Source organism: Dendroctonus ponderosae, unplaced genomic scaffold (assembly GCF_020466585.1).
Source record: "Dendroctonus ponderosae isolate FM_Combo_2020 unplaced genomic scaffold, Dpon_F_20191213v2 Dpon_F_20191213_2, whole genome shotgun sequence".
In the NCBI taxonomy this organism is placed as follows: Eukaryota; Metazoa; Arthropoda; class Insecta; order Coleoptera; family Curculionidae; genus Dendroctonus; species Dendroctonus ponderosae.
In genome coordinates, this window is record NW_026018165.1 from 971,434 (window position 1) to 995,069 (window position 23,636).

The following is a 23,636-nucleotide window of genomic DNA, read 5'->3' on the forward strand; positions in this document are numbered from 1 at the left end:
ACTATGACAGACACCAAATAAATCCGTGTCGCAGTGTCACACTACTTGACATGCATTGTAAAATTTCCTCACAATTCTGCATTTTGCAGTTTAACTGCAAATATCTCGGAAACAAAGGCTTGTTGAGAGCTGACATCGACTAAGGATACCTTTTTTGTGCAAAATTAATAGGCGATTAGACCCAACTAGTTTGGAAGTCAGCATACCGGGTGACCAAAAAGTTAAAACCATTTTTTTGCCCAGATATCGCCGCAAGTGTTGATAAGAGTTGATCAAAATCTGAGGGCACATTTGGATTTCTTATGCTCAAAAACCCCTGCATATCAAATTTTGTTAAAATATGTAGCTCCGGTCAAAGTAGAATGACGAAAAACTGAAATTAAAATGTAAATTTGCCGCCCTGTATGTCGGCAACCGTCAACTTTTGAACTAACGTAAGTTGTGTTAAATCATCATGTTTTCACCCCAGCAATCCGCTATTTTGTTTTATGCCATTACTTTTGGGACACCTTGTATACAGGAGACGCCGTTTAAATATAAGTGTTTTTTCCTAATTATCTTTACATTGCGATTACGAACCACCGTAAAAAATACAACTCTGGCATGTAATCCAAGACTGGATCTCTACTAATAACAAAGTTACCAATAGTGCGCACTTAAGTTCGTACAGCGTGTATATTAATATGCATTTCAGATTGATATTTTGACTTATCTTAAGTCATATCATCGAATAGCAGACCCTGAAGGACACCCAAGTGATATTGGTCCCGTCCCGTTAGTTCAATACAACAGATCCTACGATTCGATTATGACTCACAGTCAACTAAAGGCAGGAGCCTACAGTCTTAAAAGCGATTTAAAATCATATGCTCCATTATCCTACTTGCCAGAGCCAGACAGTGATCAAGATGAAGGTATCTATTATATTTTAACGTTCTACTTATAAAGCAAAAAAGTGTTTGTAGAAAAGCATCAAAGACTGTGATACATTTTTTTCTTGTTTTGAATTTATAAATAATAGTTTTCATCTTGAAAGGAGTAATTTTCCAAAACTCTTTCACAATTGAAAGCTGACACTTGTGCAAAACGTTTGTGATTAAAAAGCATTCTATCAACTTCTTTCAAAACGGAAAAACGTACACAAAAGGACGAGTAAAAAATGAAGATCAGAAAATCCTTAAATTGAACAATAAATGCAAAAATGTGTTCGGTCAAAAATGGTTTAAACCATGTTGCCCTCTGTCTACCCTATGTATAAGTTGATGAGGGAAATACTTGGCCACTCTAGAGGACTCAATATGTTATTTCAATACACGTTTAAAATACGTTTATAACCAAGGTAACATTATTAATAATATTGCAGGGGCTTCAAATTACACGATTTGTGGACCTGATTATCCGATAAAGAAACCGCAAAACAACAAATGGATGGACGACATTCAGGATACATCTCGTACAGACGTAACATTATAAAAGAACTAATTTGAATATATTATTCCTAACGATATGTTTATCTGTAATTCTTTATCGAATAATTCAAAATTTACGTCATTCTATTAGAGGTGTCGTCTGAGGGTGTTTTCGGAGTACAGAAAAAATGGTAAAAAATTAGTTGAGATTAAGAACTGAGAAATTGGAAAAAACTATATCAGAAGGACGGCAACAATTTTTTTCAAGATAATCTGCCTAATTAAAATTACGTAGATGCCTGCATCTTTTTAATAATTAAAAACTCCGATGACCGTGGCAAAATACAGAGTGACAATAAAATATATAAGGAGAAACGGTAAATGCACATGGATTCGTTAAATATAGGGATCTACTTTTTGATATGTCAATACTGTCAACGATAAATTGTTCTTTATTGTCGTCATAACCCCGAATTTATATGTATGCAAATAAACATAAATTTCAGTCTTTAACTCCAAACAAGTGAGTGCCTAAGTCATCACCTTATTATGCACTCTTCTCGAGCAGCTTCTCTTATTTGACTAATTAACTCATGCTCATGCTCATGTTCAGTAAACGATTGGTTTAATATGTCCTTGTGTTCTGTTAGGTCTTGTTAGCTTAGTGTCTTGGTAGGAATGTAGCATTCCTTCGGTATTTATTTGGGGCCTGGAACAGTGTTAGTTGTTGATAACACCCGAGTAAGAGCTACATCCCTACCAAGTATGTAGGATACACAGGACACTAGAACACATTAAATCTCTGATCTTCCGAACACCGGTAAAAACTGAGCAGGAGTTAATTAACCGAATACAAGAAGCTGCTCATCAATGAGGTGAGATATATTATTTGTTTTAAACTGTTAAGTATTAAGGCGGTAATAAGTGTGGAATATTATATAATTAATAAAATGGAAAATGTCAATTTATAATCAGACAGTGATTCATGACATAATCATTTCAGACTCGTCGCGTTTGTAAAATTAATTTGTTACCTTACATTATTTCATGACCCTTTGCAAAAACTTGACAAAAATGTAACACGTTAAAATAAATTAATAGTAAAAGTATAAATAATTTTGATGGAATGGAAAATATTGAAAGAAAGCTTTTCTATTTTGATATTTTTAATTTTTTTTATTGTTCAATTATTTAATATACATTTTGTATTGGCGTTTCGGGGAAAGGCGAATTACGTCCCTGCTCGGGTGCAATTGTGTCCCAGAAGCTCTCTTTGTGTTGTTAGGGTTTATTTCCGGTAAATTAACATGTTCGAATTTGAACGGGTTTTTGGCGGTCTCCTCGGTCGGCAGCCATCAAGGATTTATGTGGTGATAGTTCCACAGCTATGGTAGCTTTTATACAGTGGAGAACGAAAACAACTCAGAGGTCAATACGCAGTCAGCAGAATTAAACGCAGTCAAACGCCAAATGGTTTATTCATAAAATAAAACATAATTTATTCCGCCGTGGTACTACGGCAGGCAGTTTACGTTTAACGAAATGCAATCAGGTGGTTTCTCGCCTTAATGAAGAGTTTAACATTTAATGAACTAAACGAAGATTTCCGGCTTTAATAAATACGAAATTTAAGTTACCAGAACAGGGGAGAAGAGTAGCACAATGGGGCGGTCGATACATATTAAGTGAGTGACCGACACCGACGAGTGCCGTGAATGCGTGTTTGATCCGAAATCATGAACTGACGTGACTGGAGAATTTATACTCGAAATAAATTGGACATCAGCAAAACTCAGAGATCAGGAAAAACGGGGAGCTTTCGTATTCATTCCCCACATTTTCTCTGCCTCCAGTTATTTAATCTCGGTCTAGCTGATGGCGTCGACTGATTGTATATGACTGGTTGAGTAATTAATACTATAGGACGACTGGAGTAGCTAGCTGGACAGCTTAAGACGGTTACTGGCAGTTAAATTCAGAAAAAATTGGTTCTTTAGGGTGGCCATTCCATTTTGCGCTCTGGAAATAGGAATGTCGAACGGACATCAAACACTACATTAACTGGCTTACATGACTGAAAGATTAAGATCTTAATGTCAGCAGGAAAACAAGTCGAACGATGAAAAACGTGCTTAAATTCGAAAACAGTAGCGGTCTGTAGACCGACAGCTATTCTGACCACATTCCGGGCAAAATAGCCAGAAGTGCGAGGCCAGAATGACCGCCTATGGTCGACAACAGGGACTTGATGGTTCGCTGGAAATTCTTCAGAATTACCACCATCGGTCAGAAACACGGTGAATACAGGGTGATTCAAAATTGACGTCATTCCTCTGGAGGTGTTGTCTGGGGGTGGCTTGGGAGTACAGAAAAAATAGTAAAAAAAAATATATGTTACTAAAAACTCAGATATTTGCAAAAAACTAGATCAGAAGGATGGCAACAATGGTTTTCAAGGTACTCTGCCTATTTGACATTACGTAAATACCTGTTCCTGCGTAATTGTTATAAACTCCGGTAACCATGGATAAACATGAAGCAAAAAAAAATAAAAGGGGCAATAACACGCGTTGAGGTTAAGGAAGGTTTCTTGGATGAGAGCGATGTCTACATCGTTTTCTTTTAGGTATGCCTCAAATTATCATTTTTTGGAGAACAAAGATGTGGCATTCCAGGAGGCGATATGGACACCTTGATTTTATGCTATCCCTTAGCACAGCATTTTGAGGACTGGATTTTGGGAAATTAGGGCCGCAAGTGTGTTAACTTTGGCCTCAATTTCCTGATTGGAGAGGAGTAGGAGTTGGACGAGCTGGTGGTTTAGGTTTGTAGGCTGTAGATTTGTGGTTTTGCTGGGTTTGAGTTTGTTTGGGCGTGTTGTTGGTTTGTGTGTTTGTTTGTTGGGGTTGTTTTGTGGGTTGAGCTTTGGTGGTTGAGGCTTTTTGGGCATGCAAAATGCCTGATTCAACTTTGTTGTTGAACAGTCAGTTTTCGTTTTGCCTCTGTTTGTTGGGAGAAATTTGGATTTTTGGGTCAGGGATAGCTGGCTGGGTGAGGGCCGCCGCACTTGCAGCATTTGGCTGGGAAGTCTCTGGACTTCATGCACTCCTTATAAAAGTGCGGCTCCGCACATTTATGGCAAATCGGTTTGGAGCCACAGTTCGATAAGGAATGCCCGAACTTTTGGCATTTTTTCTATTGGGGAATGTGTTTCAGGTTTAGGGTGTTTGAGTTTCTCTGGGGTTCGATCAGTACTGGATTATGGTAGGACATGGAGTTTAAGATGTGTTTTACGTTCTGGAAATCTGCTTGGGATTGTGGAAGAAGGACTCTTACCATATTGGAAACTTTTTGAAGTTTCCAAGGCGGTAAAAGTGGGTCTGTTCAGGGGAGTATCCCAAATTGTGTATTTCGCTATGAATGTCTGTGATTTCCATATGGGAATCGAGACCTTTGATGATGATAGACAGTTTTTGGGTAGTTTGAGGTTGAGTGTTTTGCGTTGTTGGTGCTGTTGTTGGTTGGTTTGTTTTGGCTTCTTCCGCCAGAAGGTGTTTTTCAAGAGCCTTGTTCGTTGTTTTGGGGAAGTTCCGTGGAGCTGAGGGTTTTAATGGACGGAAGTTCATGTCTACTTCCATGGTTTCTGTAATTTGGAGCTTGGATGATTTTTTTGGGGGTTTTGGGTGGTTCAGTTGTTTGTTAGGGGGATGGTTACGTTCGCTATAGCGTTTTCGAGAGCGGAAAGTTTTCAGAAAGTTTGGTTATGTTGTTGTTTAGTTTTTGGATTGTGGCGAGGACTTTCTTTAGTTGAGTTTACAGTGAGTCTCTTTCCTTACGAATTGAGTTGTAGGAATGTATTGGATATGAGAAAGGGGTTGATTTGTGGGAGCGATTGCCAGAGGCACTTACCGGATTTTCGTGTGGTCCGATTTCTCTTTCGATAATAATGGTTAATATTTTTCTAAGTTTGTTTTAAAACTTAGATAAATAATAATTTTATTTGGTTTTGATTCTATTCTATTTGTTGAGCTGATAATATTCTAAAAGCAGACAAAAGTCAAACTTAGGTCCGAATTCAAGATCGACACTCAAGCATCACTCACATTAAAATCAGACTCATCTTATCCTAACCATGGGGGCCTCACTCAAATATTCAAGGTCAGACCAAGATTTTGATTGCGGCCAGCGCCACCTACTACTGGTCACAACGCAACTCACTCATAAATGAACTGAACATCCCCGAGATGACGGTGACGGTGACGATGATGATGAATTAAAATCCGGCAGTTTCATCAAGTTGCAAGCGTTCCTGGAGTGATTGGGTGTATAAATGGCACCCACATTGAAATAGCAAGCCAAAGTGGATCAAATGCATGAACAATAAAGCTGGACCGAATTTAAGGATATTGTTATTCATTGGCCAGGTTCTGATCATGATAGAAGACTTTTGTATGGCAGTTCCATGGAGATAGTGCTTATGCCCAGAAGGTATATGTATATGTATAACGCATACATTTTAACAAGGAATGTTATTCAACGCGCTTTTGGTGTATGGGAAGGTCACGTTTAGAAAAGTGCTTGGAAGTATCATTACGACATACCACCAGAATTGTTGCTGCTACAGCGGTGGTTCTTAATATTGCCATTGATGCCAGCCAGAAGACCGATGAAAGTATAACTATGGGGGAAACTGAAAGGTTTCCGCAGTCCGAAGCGCCAAATATGGCAAACAACGCTGCTTTCATTCACGACAATTTAGCAGATCAACGGATTAAAATTGATTTTATATTGTATTAAACCCCCAATTTTTTCTAAAGTAGTTTATTTATCTCTAGTCTTTTTGCTTTCACTCCCTCCTGTTTTAGAATTCCTTTGGCAATGGATCCTGCCATTCTGAAATTGATTCTCAGAACTCGACATGAAACAGCGCTTAGCACTCATGTTGTTCTACATAATTAATAAACTTGTATTATAAACGTAATTTTTTCTTCAAACGCCCATATCAAAACAAGTGGTAATAAAAGCTGAACTGAGGTTACGGAACCGGAATGAAGTTATTCACTTATGGGAACATAACCTACTAAAACTGTTTTCTTTGAACCAGTTGTCACTCAAGTGAGTGACTCATTAGTGTCGTTTTTGAATACCTAAAGTTGGCTTTAGTTAGGGACCACTCATCTCACCCTAACGTGAGTGGCAGATGAGTGAGAGTTGGATTTGAGATGAGTAGCGCATGAGTGGCGTTCTTGAATTCGGGCCTTAATAATGCAATCAAAAATGAATCATTCACAAATAATGGCATGGTTTGTAAATCCTTTACTTTGATTTTGGTGAATCTACCAACAATTCTGCGGCCTCTCACAACAGATCAGGCTATACAGATTTTCAAGTTTCATCAAAATTGAGCAAAGATTGATCGTTATCACCGTGTGAACGAGCCTTTACTTATTTTTTTCATATTGGATCTGATGTAATATATAATTCTAATAACAGCATAATATTCGTAATATGCGTGTTATCCGTGTTAGTGTTTCCCATCAAACAAAGTTTTTATTTTCTTAAATTGTTTATGAAATAAGAAACATTATCCTTAGTCGACATAAATCCAGCATGAGAAGGGGGGGGGATCATGGGGGTCATGACCTGCTGGTTCTCCCCTTGTTTGACGTTATTTAAAATTTACTTTTGAGTGTGCTATACTTGGACAGATCAATTATTCTTATATAAGGGAAGGGAAGTATGGAAATGTTCTTTCACTTGTCAACAATCAAATTATTATTAGGAACTGTGGTAAAAACATACAGCATTCAATAAGTTTAAAAAATCATTTGATTAAATCTGTTAATCACCGTTAATTATAAACAACTTCTTATTTTCAAACTTCTTTCAGTATTTACTGTAGCTTTATTGTATTTCGGGGCTGAGCGATGCATTTTGATAATTGTGCTTCAGACAGATGGGTTTCCTTATGAGGTGCAAGAAAGCATCTGAAAATATTATAATTTAGAACATTTTCCAAGTAAATAACACTCAAATACTTGCTTGTAAAACGTGTTAATTGCCTGACAAAACATTTCTTTTGCTTCTTTTGTTTGTAAATTCTTCATCATATCAGAGGCAATTCGATACTGTTCAAGACACCGTTTAAGGTGCAATACTTTCTCGGGTACATCAATTACACTTCGACATTTCAAACAGTGAGTATTATTGGCTTTCGGCACAGGGAGAGTGAGTATTTGAGTACAGCCTGGTGTAGGACACCTAAAATGTGGAGTATTTTTTTATCCAAGAAGCTGCATAAGCTTTTGAGAATTTTTTTGATAACAGGTATTGAAAATACATTTGGCTACGGAACCACGTGAAGTTATAAAATTGTAAAGTTCCCTATAGATAATCAAAATAAGTAAATTGCCAAGTTGGTGTGCCAAAAGAGCATTTAGTGTTGCGTCGGCGTGAAGAACCGACTAACTCGGGAGCGTTTTAATTCTCTCTAAGTTTGTGATGGCAGCTCTGCACGATTTCAAAATACGGTTCCTGTTAATACACGCTATTAAAAATACTGAAAAAAATTAAAGCTGGCTCTAAGTCGCCCTATACAATCGCAATTTTTTCAAAATTATTGAAATATTTTTAAAAATGTTGATGATTTTGATTATCCAAATATTTTTAAAAAATTCAAAACTCCATACTTACTGCCCACGCTGCTGTATACCATACATTTCTAGAATAACTCACTGAACTTTTTGTTACCAAAAGACGAATTTACAAGAATACAAGGAACAACAAATAGAGAAATTTTTTGAGATCTTTTGAATCACCAAAGGATATAAATTCATAATGAAGCTGCAAAATTTACTTAAGCGACTAATGAAACGACACTCTGACTATGAACTTAACGAGCAAGATGATGAACTATGCCATTCACCTAATATGTTACTTGCGTCGTTACAGCTCATCTTTTGTAGCTTGAGAAGATCGTTTTCCTGAAGTAGTCAGCAATCCGTAGAAGGCCACCAGGTTATAGACGAAAAATCAGAAATACAATTTAATTCAGTGCTAATAGCAATATTGTGCACATCACATAATTGAAATAAATCTTTAATTTGCCTTGATATCGACGCAAAATTACAATCAATTCTTGTCGGGTGTGGCTGGGGTACTATTCAAGTTATTACATATTAATATTTGACCTTTCATTGGTGAAAAAGCATGAAATTAAAAATGTTATTAGAGAACCGAAACCGATCATGATTATGGGTTGCAACAGTTTACTGTTAACGATGTGGCAAAAGTGAATAAAATGCAGTCCTCCGTATCATGATAATGAACAAGGTAAACAAAACTTACATTAGTCGTTCACTGACATTTTCCAAACCTCGACCAATTGGAGGCCAATTTTGTTGGCAAGCCATGCACTGACAATCGAACCAATATCTAGATGATAAAGATCTCTTCCTTTCAGCTAGAGTTTGTCTCGTAAAAACGGGGCCATAGTTCTCCGGTATTATTTCGTTTGGATTTAGAGGTCTTACTGAAGTCAGAACAATAGATTTTCCTACAAAGTGCCTGAAATATAAAAGTGAAATTTGGACAAATATGCAATTGTGAGCTGGAATATTTGTGATTCTAGTTCTTAGTTCAATAAATGTATCAAATTTAACACCAAAAATTTATATTCGGGTAAAAGCGTAAAGAGTGCAAAAAAACTGTGCTTTTTTATAAACCTTAAAAGCGCTTCATTCACTAACTCAATTGCAACTCCAAACTCATTGCACGGAGCAACGGACATATTTTGTTCTTGTGTTTGTAAGCCTCTTGTACTATATTTTTCAACCTAAACGTTTGACCAAAAGAGCATAGTCGGCCGATTTAAAAGGCCAGCTTATTTTAATGATCTCACAGAAAAATTTTAATTACTGCCCTTTGCGATTAGTAAGAGGACACAAATGAAGCACACAATTTTCGACTTCCATATTGTGTGAGTGCTTAATCAATATTATTTCAAAATACGGAGTGAAACAAATTTGGAGTCATTTCTCTGGGGGGCTGTCTAGGGTTGTTTAAGGGGTAGGTATAGGAGAAATAGTAAAAAAATAATCAAGACTAACATATTTGCAATAAACTAGATGAGAAATAACTCTGCATATGAGGAAACTGGGTGGATTGTGTAGCCCAGTCGAAATACACACAGGAAAAATGAGGAGGGTTCACAGGTAAGGCCAGGGATCTGCCTGGAATAAAGAGGAACACAGTGCTCAAAGAACCAACAATTCAGCGTCGCATAGGACGGGAACAACGAATGACGACTCGGCGAGATAAAGGAATAAACAACTTTGGAAACCAAAAACATTAAGAATCGGATGATGGAACGAACCGTCTCTGAACAACAAAGATCAGGAGGTTTTGCTGGAGAGAAAAATACAAGGTCGTCGTTGACGTCGAAAAAAAAAGAGCGGAAAATATGTTTTGGTATCCATCGGCAAAGGCAAGCACGAAAGAGCAACGTTTGGCATAGGGATATTACTACATGAGATATTCGAAAATAACATGTGCGACATAAAATACGTCAACGGCAGGATACTACAAGTAACAGTCGATTTAAAGACAGCAAGCCCACGCATATAATAAGTGTCTATGCTCCCGACGCCTCCAAGCCAAGGGAAGAAATCAATATCTTCTATAAAGATCTGCCAGCAGTGCTCGACGGCAATAGACTACAACACAAAATAATAATTCTTGGAAATTTAAACACCATGATCGGCCACGAATGTATGCCAGGAGTAAAAAACTGATACAACGAAGAAGCAAAGGATGAAAGAGGGGAACAATTAATCAAAATATGCGCTCAAAATGAGCTACGAATAAACAATACCTTTTTCCCACACATACCATACCATAAATTTAAATTTACGAGCACGCGAGGACATAAATCCGTCACAAAGTAGCCTAGTCGGTAGAGCATGACGCCGGGTTCATGAAGGTCGCAGGTTCTAGTCTCGCCAAAAACAGTAAAGTTTTCCTGTTCCAAAAAATTATTTGTTCGCTTAAGGATTGTTCGATTCTCAGTTCGGCGATTTGGTGCCAGCAGAGGTTAGGATAGAGTCACATATAATGAGATAATAGGTTAGGATAGAGTCACAGTTTCGAGTATATACTCGAGCCTGGCTCTCAGAGAATGCATCTGAGCCTGCCGAATGCCGCCCAGATCAAATCGATGAGTCTGGTGATTTCTCCTGCCTGGTTCTCCTTTCCCAGTTTGATGTTGTGACTCAGATACATTGACTATATGATACTCATTGACTTTCTCGAGAGTAAGTAGTAGTCAAGGCTGGTAGGCTTCTCCGAGCTCACCCAGCATTATTTCTGGTTCCTCTGGGTATCTGCTAATAAGAACAATATTGTGGAAAAAGCGAAAATGAATGAGATTGTTTCCAACGCTCATAATTCCCTTCGTTCCCAAGAGAGATTCTTAAATACGTCTTCTAAAGCTAGAGTAAATAGGTTGGACAAGATTATATCGTTTTGACTGGTATTTTTCCTGTAACCCAACCCAAGCAATGTAGCGTTATTGTAGATGTACCGAATCAAGATTGAGTATCTGCAGTCGATACGGGAACGGCCCATTGCTTGAAGCACAACCCAAGTTTCAATTGAATTGAAAGCCTTCTGGTGGTCTACAAAGGCCAAATGGAGGGGACCAATGTACTCCATGCATTTCTCGTTTAATGTGCGCACTGCTTGGATATGGTCAATCCCGCTGAATCTCTTCCTGAAACCAGCCTGTTCGATGTACTGATAAAAGTCGACCTTCTGGGTAAGGCGACTAGTTATAATTTTGGAATGCAGTCTGTAAAGGGTGGCAAGCAACTGATAGGTTTATATAGTCCTCTAAATTCGCTCAGTCACCCATCGTGAGGAGCAGGATAACATCTGCACTCTGTCATGAGCCGGTAACTCTGCCTTTGTCGAGATATTTGTTTAGGAGTATCAGAAGTGCTTGTTCTAGCGCGCCAACACCGGTGTTCAGCATTTCGCTAGTCATCGTATCCTCGCCAGGCGTTTTGCCGTTCTTTAGTTGGCTCAATGCAGCTCTCTATTCGGCTTTGTCGATTTCCTGGAGTTCCCCGAATTGTACATTTGGGATGAGTTTCCTCGGCCCTTCCTGTTCTCCTTGAGGCTGAGCTGCCTTATGAGAGTACGTATTAGGGTAAAACTTTCCGATGACTTCCGTGATTTTCTGCCTATCTGTGACAACTTATTTTTGGTAGTTTTTCATTTAACAAATTATAATTTTTTCGTTCGACAGTCCGAAGTGCAAAACTCTCATATTATTATTGTTCTCAATGGCTTCCTTGATCAATTTTGTATTGTACGCTCTAAAGTATTTTTTAATGGCCTTATTGTCTCTCCTGTTCAAGTCCGCATATCTGGGCGGGCCGCTGCTTATCTCCCTTCGCTCCCGGATCAACAACGCAGTTGTTTTTTTTGCATTTGCTGACTTCTGCACACATTTTCCTCACTGCAGTTCGGATATTTGTTGTGATCTTCGTAGTCAACGCGTTAAGATCCGTTCACCATAGCTCCTCAGTTGGTTGTTGTTTCTTGTCAATTTAAGCGCTGTAGTCATCTTTCTTCCCTTTAAGTTCGGACATTGTGAGGAGCATTTTATCTGCCATTTGACGCTTCCTCTCTGGCCTCGTCTAAATGAGGATCCTTGGCCTTACCAGTCTGTGGTCGCTGCCAGTATCAAACCGATTCAGCTGACATTCAACTGATATGCCCGAACATAGTCGTCTGTCTGTGACTAGAACGTAGTCAATTTCTTTTTTTTCTTTATAATCTGGGTTTCTCCAAGTCCCCTTTCTATTTTATTGCTTTAAAAAAAGTATTCGAACAGTAGATATTCTCGTTCATGTGCTCTCTCGTTTCGATCACCCAAGCCAAATGTTCCGACGTATGGAACATCTGAAGCAGGTTCTGCTCCTATTTTCGCAATAAAATCCCTCATTATGATCGTGACCTCAGTCGTTTGTGCACTTCTTGATGTTGTTAAATCTTCATAAAATTGTTAATTTTCTTCATCTGTCGACGCAGAGGTAAGCACGTACCTTTGTATAATCTGGATGCTAAGTCTGCTATTAATCCTGAGAACTGCTCTTAATCCTGAGAAAATGACTCTGTTCGAGAAACTCAAACATTTTTATCGTTGCATGGCAACAGTAGCAAGTCCCGGTATCTAAATCCACCCTTCTGCCAAATTAAGTTCTACATCTGCATCGAAAGAACACTCAAAAAAGAACCATTGACGATTCCGGTCGCTTTATCACGGTGAGAGTACAATTTTGACCCCCTTTGTTACTCGACCATAGTTTCTCGCGTTCTAAGAATTATCGCTCCCGAGTTGTTTAAAGTAGCATAGCGAAGCGACCCGTGGCGTTACCCACGTTGACCTGTAGTTACGTTTCCCATAGAATTGTAACTCAAAAAATAAAAGAGTTGGAAGTTTAAATTTTGTCAAGCATTAACTCTCCAATCAACTAAGAAACCCACAGAATTTCAGCCTTGTAGCTGGGTGCGATTATGGTTAAATTTGAAGTTTTCATGGACAGGCAAACAGACATACATTCATTTTTATATATAAATTAAATAATTGTATTTGGCATTGTCAACCAAACTGGTCCTTCAACCCCTAAATACATTTTTTGATTGAGACAGTTTCGTGTTGTGTCAGTTCAAACGACTGTAAAGCCTCCAGTGCGCCTGTGTAGACAATTACTTAATACAGTCCACTAACGTTGCTGCGCTTGATTAGGCACATCCCCGTCTCCAAACAGACTCGATCTGAGCCCACCCGTGCCTTGGTAACAAGATGTTTTACGTTCTGTGGATAAGCAGGGCTACACGGCCGATATGAGCATTAACGTCGACATTTATCTGTAAGAGAACGTGACCTGATTTCAGGATGGATTCAGCTTCACCACGTCTCATAGTTTCACTAATTCCCAGCACGTCTCCACGTCATCTTCTGTAGTTCGTTCTCAAGGTTCGTCAGATCCAGGCTCATCGTGCGGATATTGTACATACAATAAAGAATGTTTCGCTGCCTTGTTTGAGTTTTCTGTTCTACGAGCTTTTGCCGCTCCCAAAATCCGTGAGGCTGACTGATTTAACAGTGGCTTTGGCTATTGGCTGTTGGAGCGCGGGAGTTATTTTATTTCACTTCTACCCTTCACGCATGCTTGATGGGCTTTCCGCAAATACGCCACCCAGGCTGTATGGTTATACCGGCAATATTCGGTCGCCAGAGCCTCGTTGGTTATCTATTTGTTATCATCTGGTGTACCGCGAACAGGTAAGGTTGACATGTAGATGGCATTGATGGTCCCATATTTTAGTCGCTACCCCTCACACCCCTTTGGATGGGATTGGATTGGTAGAAGAGGTAGAAATTTCATTGCCTATAAAGTCTCCAAATTTAATTTCGATTGATTTTTTAACCGAGTATACAGGGTGATTTAAAATTGGCGTCATTCCTCTGGAGGTGTTGTCTGGCGCTGTTATAGGAGTACAACAAAAATAGTAAAAGAAAATAATTGTTATTAAAAACTGAGAACTGAGAAATTTGCAAAAAATTATATTAGAAATGCGGCAGCAATGTTTTTAAGGTAATATGCCTAATTAACATTGCGAAAATACCTGTTGCTTCGTAATTATTAAAAACTCCGGTAACCATGGAATTATACAGAGTGACAATAAGATAGACAAGGATAAACGGTAAATTCAACAATATCCGTTGACTGCGCAACGTACTTTCGACATGTCAACCTGTTCTCATAACCTCGAATCTGCGGGGTTTGGTGTTTACATAAATAATCCATACAAGACCAAACATTTGAATGGTTAACTGCAAACAAGCTAGTGCCTGTGTAATCTCCTTTTTATCCACTCTTATCAAGCAGCTTCTCGTATTCAGTTAATTAACTCGAGCTCCATTTGTTATCTTCTTGTGCTGTCTGTATCGTACAAACGTGGTACGAATGTAGCCCTACCTCGGTATTTATTTGGTGTTCGGGAAAGTGTCAGTTATTGTGCTCTGAGTGTCTCTGGAAGGCCCTGTTTTGATTATGCCCAATACTGATTCCTCTGTGTCTGGAACCCGAACATCGATTGTCGTTCACTATCTTCCTGGAACCACTCTCCTTGCTCTTTGTTGGCGTGAGTTCTTTCAGCTTCTGCTATGTTACTGTAGCATTTCCCCTGAACTAAGCGAATATCCGCAATTTCGTGAAAGGAAATTCAAAGTAAGTGACAGTTTGACAAATTATTGTGTTTACTGACATGGGCTATCCAGCTTTAACTATCTGTTAATGATAGAAAACACCATTGTCGCTGTGATTTTTCATCAAAAAATTGTCAATGTCAATTTTCATCAAAAGAGAACTTTTTTGATATCAAAATTTTCGTAATTTGAAGCAATCATCGTAATTTTTCTTTTTGAATGCTTAAGTATTCCAATATGCTACCAGTTACACATGGAACAATTTCTAAATAACGCTTAATAACAAAGTTGAAATTTGATCTTCAACTGATACCATCTTATCTTATGTGAACATCTAATATAGAAAATAAATTTTCTATATTTTTGTCGTACTCCCCAAATGAGCCTATATCGCCCCTTAAAAGGAATGACGCCAATTTTGAATCACCCTGTATATAAGACGGAAGTGTACTCCACGCGGCAAGCAATTTTTGATGTTTTCACCGTACGCATTGTTACTGAATGCCGTCGAATATCATTCAAAATACTCCTGAAGGAACCTATTTTACTGTCTAATTTAAAGTAATTGATTCTTTCTCAAAATAGCACATTTTTGCAGCTTCATAAATACCCCTTGGAAATTTTTAATTAGATGTACCAGTCGGCTTTCTTTCCTATTTCAAATTTCAAGGGCAACCCTTTGCCATCGGGTTGAACACAATAATCGCAGTGTCAACTTCTTCTAATTGCGCCATCTCCCTCCGAAGGTTGGCGGACCAACTGGCAATAATTACTCGTGACACAGCTGCTTCTGCTTGTTGCTGTTCTACTCATCCATCGGCGTAGGTCATTAAGCCAGGAAGGAATTTTGCCTCCTCCCTATTGATCTTATTTCCTGAATCTTTTCCTCGAACTATTTCATATCCATCACCTCTCATCTGTCCAATATATCTTAGTTTGCACTCTTTGATTGTTATCATCAGCTCTTTATTTTTCTGCATTCTATTGAGAACTTCAGTGTTTCTTACTCTCTCGATCGGTATGCGTAATATTCTCTTATATAGACACATTTCGAAAGCTTCAATGCGTTTTTATAGCGAGGGATTGAGGGTCCCGCTTTCGCAGCCGTTCAGGAGGATAGACAACACGTAATAGCGTAGCATTCAGATTCCCATCAACAGGCCCAGCTCTTGGTCCCGCTTAATAAAAAAGTTTTTCATGTCGATAAACGTCCTCCTGCAACATTCCAGCAATCCGACAATGGTTAAACGAGAGATTCCCGAATACACGTATTGGCAGAAGGGGACCAATTGAATGGCCTCCAAGATCACCTGATTTAACACCGTTAGACTTCTTTCTTTGGGGATATCTAAAGTGTATTGTTTATAAGACACAAGCTGCTGATATTTATGATCTTAAAAGGTGAATTCCAGCAGAATACCGGTCAATTCCCGATGAAGTTTTCCGAAATGTTAAGGAGGAGTTTGAAGACAGACTTTATTATTGTTTACGGGAAAATGGACAACATTTTGAACAACTGACAAGAAAGTGCGTAAATAGATTCTATGTATTTTACTGTAGAAATTTCTCTTCCGCAAATTAAAAGTTAATTTACTAAGTTGGCGTTGCCGGGAATAGTTGCCTTACTTTGGTAATTAAAAACAGCTCTGTTATGTTTTCGTTCGCGCACCCTGTATATTCGGGGCTGTTCAAGACAGACGGGAATGGTGTCGCTACGCAAGAAGAAGGAATCTGGCTTTATTGCTTTCGCATAGAAGTAATGTATCAGTCTCACAGCGCTTCTTATAGCCTTCTCCCCAGCAAACACACCTCGGTCCCTGAGAAAAACACAAAAAAAACGGCTGTTTTGGATGATATATACCTTAATAAGTGTGAAATAAAGTGTATAACTTTTTTTTCGGGCGTGCCATTTACTATTACTACATATACGTCCTTTTCATTACGTCCATGGGAGCAAAAAATAGAACGTTTCTGGGACGACTCTTATGGGATCTGCATGAGATATTTGTGCGATGCGAGAGACAGCCTAGGGACATCCTACCAAGGACCATCCCATGCGGGATAACGGGAATCAAAATACAACGTCCCACGGACTATTTGTGTTTGCTAGGTCCTAAATTGCAGCAATACAACTTACCTAGACAGAGCAGGATGGCAGTCATGATTGAACAACGAGGCAGTCAGGTAAATAGCTACTCCTATGAAAACTACTCTCGAAGTTATTGGTTTACAATTGTCAGTATACCTTGTTTCATATACTTCATGAGCATTAAACTGTAGTACTTGCAAGTTAAACAACAGCATTTCGCCTATTTCATATTCAGCTCTGGATGGTGATACTGGAAACAGTCAAACTTTTTAAAAATACATTAAGGGATGACTACATTTTACCTTGATTATCACCTCCGGTCTGAAAGAAGTTAGCTTTTTGTAAACATCTTAGCAAAAATGATGCCATTAAAGTCCTTTGGAAAAAGTCTTCGGGAGATCTCAAATGAGAATTTGTACATAACCTGTATATCTATAAGTATAAATTAAATAAGTTTAAAACTGAGATTCTGGAAAGCACATTTTTCTAAAACCATCAATGACACTGAACTCCACTGATGCATCTAGGCTTTCTACTAGATATTATTATAAGAGGAACCATCTTCATTAAAATTTATTGTTTAGCCTTTGACGGTTCAAAAATTAGTCCAAATATTCTTTTTATTATTATAATGATATACAAGGCAGTGCAAGCCACACGGGGTGAAATATTACCTGGAGAGTTTATGTTTGAAATGTCTTTTTTATGCAAAATTGGTATCGATAGGGGTAATTCCTTAAGATTATTTTTGTTAAACAGGATGTTCCCAAATGTGGCATACAAAACTTATATTTTTTTAATGGAAGACCCTGATCAACTTGACGCAATTGGTTCTCTTTCAAATAAGTTCCATATAACGTTTATTTTTGGTTTGCGTTAATCGATTATCCTTAAACTTAAACATACATTTAATGTTGAAAACTGGGTCACAAGTGGAGCAATACTAAAACTGTAAAAAAACTTAAAAAATCACGCCTGCCCTCTAATATCATTTTCTTCATCATTCTAACAAGGTATCAATATACGGGGAATTTAATTTTTTCATAAAGTAAAATAAATAACAACTTTTTTAATTGGAACGACCTCTATATTATTAAGCTGGCAGAAATTATCTAATGCATCATTATTCTCCGTATACTGCGCAATCTATTGACAGTAAGTAGGTGCTGTCTTTGTCGGTGTGTCTTTCTCTTGCTACAATAAAATCAGTATTTTACTAATTTTTACAAGCGAACTATCTAGCGTTTTACTTTAATCTTAGTCTACCTAATTTTAACAGGTTATGGGCCCAGAGCGTTTGGTACAAAGTAATAGTATGATGTAGTTCCGTTGTTAACGTAAAGAATAGACTCCTTTTCGACCGAACAAAAGACTAAAGAAACCGTTTCAATTTTTCGGCGTTTAAAGTCGCTTGTCGCGTGTAGATATTTTTTTCTTAACCGTCCGCACCAGTCCTGGCTGTTTGCGCTTGCGCGTCTCTCTGCCGCGTTGGGGGTTTGTTATTTCCATTGCGAACGAAATTATAACGTCAGAAAAACACGGATTCTTGTGGATTCCATCTTTATTTATGATCGATTCTAGCACGTTTTTAGTTCAGTGGCTGTTGTTGAAATTCATGCTAATTTTGTCGTTAGTGATTTTTACAATTAGTTCCCCCAGTAAAGATTTGGATTCTTGGAGTTTTAATAGTCATGGATCTTGTTTGCTTTTGATTGTTTTCTGATTTCTAAAATAATGGACAGATATGTTTAAATGTTGCCTATAACCTCCACTTTAATTATATACATGCCTGTGAAAAATCAGAAAAATAAGTAGCATAAAATGTTTTTCTCCTATAAGGTTGCTTCTTAAACACTAACAAACATTAACCAGGAACTATAACCAAAAAAAGTAAAAAAAAGTACGACTGTGGCGCTCGTTGAGCAACATGCGTTTTGTCCCGGGCATACCCATTGGACTCGTCGGTAAGGCTTAATTAGGCCCTATCTTAAACGCCGGATACAGTATTTAGTATTGGAAGTTGTATTTGAACCCAAACGGCGCAGATGTTATTGGGTGAGATATAGCTGGCATTTCGGTTAGCTGCTACTTCAGAAGTAGCGGATATAACGACTTTCTCTGAGGTTAGGCGTCGCTATTCGAGCAAGGCCCGGCGGTTAAAAACCAAGTATGTGCATAGCGGCAACATGGCAGTGAGACGCGCAAGCGCAATTAGCCAGGACTGATGCGGATGGTTAAGAGAAAAATATCTGCTTGTCGCGTAGTGCCAGCAAGTCAAGGCCCAGCTGCTCTCACGTCACGAGTAGGACGAGTGGGTACGATACCACAGAACTTGAGTAGGCCGGCTCTCCCTCACTCTCATAGCAAAATGGTCCTTGTGGCGTCGACTTGGACCTTCGGTGGTGCCAGTAGTGCTCGTATCGCGTGGACAGTGCCAATATGGCATCCAGATGTATCAGCAGCATTCCTCAATTTCAAGGCTGTAAAAAATATAACGAACGGTCGTTCGCCATGGCAAATTTCCTCGTACTAGAAGGTTTAAATAAAGGCATCGAAGAAAGTTTGCCCAGTGGTACCAACGCCATGAGTTCAGCATCTACGTTCTTGACTGACGTCAACGACAAACGTCGACAACGACTGACGTCAAACAACTCAGACTCCTACTAAACGCCCATGGCGAACAGGAATACCGTCCGCTTTGCGGCTGTGTGCATTTCGCTCCAAAACGCCAACGGAAATTAAGTTCAACGACTTGGCCAAGGAGATGCGATCCTTGTTCTCCGACACGCGCACTCTCTCTCAACGCCGTTTGGAGACTGACTTTGACAAGTTGAAACTCCTCCTAGCGGTTCTTGAGATGAGCGACCCTACTACCACCCGTACCGTGCAATCATCTTGAAGGAGAGCGATCAACGAAATCGTCAATCGTCCGGAAAGAAAGCAAACATGGCAAAGAGAAAAACGATGCAATCGCTGTAGATGCGGCACGGAAGTCAGCAGGGGATGTCCTTTCATCAACAGCGAATGTTACAACTGCGGAAAAGTTGGACACTTAGCTCAAGTCTGCAGACCGAAGAGAGACTTGGGCACCAAACGGAAATACAAATCCTTTGACGTCAACTAAACGGCTACCGGGTGAAGATGAAATGCAGACACAGGGGTGGACATGCCGGTGTCTCAGCGAGAACACGTACAAGCAGATCGGCTCCCCGGCTCTTAACAGGTACAAATGCAATAACAAAAATAAGTTTGATGACGTAAGATCTGCTGATATGGCAGGCCCAGCTCTACCAATCCGTCGGTCTTTAAAGTTACTATTCAGACTTCACGACGTTTTAAAGTAAGAGGTGGGTGAATACAATATGCGAATGTTTGCTGTCTCACGAGCCGTGATTTATTTGTTTTATAAAAGACTGCAGCACAATCGTAGAGTTGTTAACACCTACTGCCATTAAGAGCTTAGATAAAAACATAATCAAAACTTATTTTACTTCATGTATAGCAATATGCCCACCATGCCGAATTGGTAATATGCCCATGGGCATATTGAAAGATCTTGGCAAGCAATTTACTTATTATTGTCAATTATTAAATTTATGATCTAGAAATCGAGAAATCAGGACATTCGGTTTACGTCAAACAGAGAAGACTTACAAAATGCAGTCGCAGCTGTACAGGAGGGTCGAATGTCTCGGCAAGGGGCTTCAAAAGCATTTTCGATTCCGAGAAGAACTAACCAGATATCTTAATAGAAACGAAAGCAGAAAGGCACCAATGGGGCGCGAAGCCAGTTCCCACTGCTAATCAAGAAAGAGAACTGTGTGCAAAATTAATTCGGCAGGCAGAAGTTGGTTGGTTACCCGCTGTCAACCACCCTTCCAAGGTGTATTTTCAATTTCTGAATAAAATTGCATTCAAAATACATTTTCGAATGACTAGCAGATATGGGTTTAATGGATTTTTGAAATGCAATCCATAAAACCAAAAAAATCACAAAGTATGAACACGGCTCGTGTCCAAAAACTACAAACCAAAAAACAGATTGTGTAAATGACCATTTTGCAAAATTGAAGGAAATGCTTTTGAAATTGCACACTAGCACCAGGATCACTGGTCCTGATGACCCCTCAAGGTAGCATAAATATTACGACATTTTGCACCTGGATTGGGGATTTGGCTAAATTTAAACCAGTAAGGCCTTTTGATTGGTGCCTAATGCAATGTGGTTTGTTTACCCAGCAACACTATACATGAATTAAAACCAATGGATAAATCGGTATTAAGTTCTTTTGAATACAACTGGGATGATCAGGTGCTCCAGTATTGGACTTGACACAAACGTTGTGTTCGAGAAACTCAAATATTTTTATTGTCGCATCGCAACAGCTCGTCGGCAACCTTGAGGCTGTCCAGCCCTAAGAATCCTCCTTTCTCCCAAAGTCAGTTTTCAGCTTTTATCAAAAGTGCACTCAAAAAGAAACCATCGACGGTTCCGGGCACTTTAACACGCTGACAGTCAAATTTTGATCCCCTTCGCTTTACTCGAACACAGTTGCTCGAGTTTGTCAGAATTCTCGCTCCCGGATTCCCTGTGGTATCATTAAATAAGTGTGTTTGGCAGCGTCAACCAAACTAGTTCTTGAAATCCAAAATAAATTGGTTGATTGTAAAAAAATCGTGTTGTGTTAATTCAAACGACTGTAACGCCTCCAGTGCCCTATGGAGATAATTATTTAAAACAGTCTGCTACAGTTGCCCCGTGCCCTAATAGATCGAAACATTGCCAAGCTGCGATTTGGTAAAATTTTTAGAATTGCGTGGGATAAAAGCGTAACACCGGCAAATGTAAATGTAAAGCAAATGTAAAAAATATATTTGAACCATTTTTTATTCGAAACACTGCTTTCCGAAATATTTTAGCGTTTCAAGATATGAGAAAAACCACCTGGTTTATCTATACATATTCAGAAGCGAATCTTAGGTGTTCTGAGCTTAGTTCCCATGATGACCTGCAAACAACACTTTTGATCCTAGGCTCGCTCCAGACTCGCGCGTGGACGGCGCCCTAAATTGACGCTCTTACTTTCCCACATATATTGTGACGAACGTAGGTGATATCTCTAATCGTAATTTTGGCGTAACCTTCAACTTACTTAAATTGGGTGCACATACATACATAAATACGAGACGCTCTATTGAATGAAAACTATTTTTGTTTTTTAGATTTCAAGTTTTAATGCAAATACTTTGCCGCGAAGATGTTTCTTCATTATTTACGCACTTCTGCACAGCCATTAGCAAGTGTGGAGCGGGTTTTACAATGTATCTATTGTTAATTCGACTGTTCACATATTGAGTAATAAAAGCCTACCTTTTCTTTGCTTTTATTTCTGTATATTTCTAAGCATCTTTGCAACCCAAACTGAGTAATCATCCTCAGAGATGTGTGAGCTAAAACACTCATCCCGGAACCAATTAGCAAATCTAAATATTTGCATTCGTGTTTGTGGTAAGTAGCAATTGCTTGGTCTTTACAGTCTAGACTACAAAAAGCTACACTGGCACAGTCTGGACACCCGAAAGGAGACTTTAAGCTGAAAATTCACTCTGCTTTAGTACCAGCTTTTAACAAATAGAAATAGTTAAAATGATCTCATTATGGGCATGTTCAAACATATTAGAATAATTTTCCAAAATTGAATTGAATCAAATTGAAACTTTCATCCTTAACGCAATTAAAAGAGTTGGCTTAATACTGGAGAAAATTTTATAAAAGATGGGATAATTTAGATTCAAGGAATTGGAATATTTTTTGGATTCAATAAAGGGTACAAGCACTCCGAACTGGAAGATGCCTGATAAGATCAGACAGTACAAGTTTTTTGCTCTATTTTTCGTCTGTGATCATAGCAATGTGCCCCGCCCGTCGCCACTTTTCTATCAGGGTTAGTCGTATAACATAATCTACGCATGTACGTGAATTGCAATATTTAATCTAATTAAAGGTCTTATAAATTGATTTGGTTGTTTTTGCTTGTCCGTATCCCGTGGAGTAAGTTTCCATATTTGTCATTAATTATATTTTCTTCTTCTCGATCTGTATGGGTTCACCAGAAACTATACAGGGCGATTCAAAATTGGCGTCGTTCCTTTCAAGTATTATCCTTCTTCGCGTGCCATGTCCTCCTAAGACGTCGGCGATCATCATTATGATCATCGCAGCGCCATTTCTGTGATGCGCCTCATTAATTCCTGCGTATTATACAGGGTGATTCAAATAGTGATAGAGGCTCCCTTGGGAAGTACGAGAAAAATATTGAAAATTTTTTTTTCCTAAAAAATTACGATCTTTGCTTCAAATTGTAAAAATTTTTAATATCAAAAAGGTTCTCCTCTACAATTTTTTGATGAAAAGGCGCAGCGGCAATGATACAGGTGGATACTGTGGATAGCCCTTGTCAATCATAACAATAATTTGTCAAACTGTGACTTACTTTGAATTTCCTTTCACGAATTTGCGGATATGCGATTAGTTCAGGGGAAATATTACAAACTACATAGCACAAGCTGAAAGAACTCACGCCAACAGAGGGCGAGGAGAGTGGTTCCAGGTAGATAGTGGACGACAATAGATGTTCGGGTTCCAGGCACCGAGGAACAAGTATTGGACATAATCCAATCAGGGCCTTCCAAGGGCACTCACAGCCCAATAACTGACACTTTCCGAAGCACCAAATAAATACCGAGTAGGCTACCTTCCTATCACGTTTGTACGATACACACAGCACAAGGAGATACAAATGGAGCAGGAGTTAATTAACTGAATACGAGAAGCTGCTTGATAAGAGTGGATAATAAG

General features: G+C 38.8%; 2 protein-coding genes across 3 annotated transcripts in view; one reads left to right on the forward strand and one right to left on the reverse strand.

Annotated features, from left to right (window-relative positions):
• The window catches only part of LOC109544719 (probable inactive peptidyl-prolyl cis-trans isomerase-like 6), an 18,956-nt gene extending 17,451 nt beyond the window's left edge, over positions 1 to 1,505 (forward strand). Inside the window, exons 6-7 of the mRNA XM_019915030.2 lie at positions 695 to 914; positions 1,364 to 1,505. Coding sequence (XP_019770589.1) covers positions 695 to 914; positions 1,364 to 1,473 — 330 coding nt within the window. The 3' untranslated portion in view covers positions 1,474 to 1,505. The remainder of the gene's footprint in view (positions 1 to 694; positions 915 to 1,363) is intronic.
• Positions 1,506 to 7,166: 5,661 nt separating this feature from the next.
• Positions 7,167 to 23,636, reverse strand: part of LOC109544718 (SET and MYND domain-containing protein 4) — a 28,105-nt gene continuing 11,635 nt past the window's right edge. For both annotated transcript variants that reach the window (XM_048663879.1, XM_048663878.1), the window contains exons 5-10: positions 22,149 to 22,371; positions 17,080 to 17,209; positions 16,826 to 17,027; positions 8,757 to 8,975; positions 7,452 to 7,670; positions 7,167 to 7,396 (exon numbers count right to left, since the gene is read on the reverse strand). In XM_048663879.1, the coding sequence (XP_048519836.1) occupies positions 7,303 to 7,396; positions 7,452 to 7,670; positions 8,757 to 8,975; positions 16,826 to 17,027; positions 17,080 to 17,209; positions 22,149 to 22,371 (1,087 nt within the window). In that variant the 3' untranslated portion in view covers positions 7,167 to 7,302. The remainder of the gene's footprint in view (positions 7,397 to 7,451; positions 7,671 to 8,756; positions 8,976 to 16,825; positions 17,028 to 17,079; positions 17,210 to 22,148; positions 22,372 to 23,636) is intronic.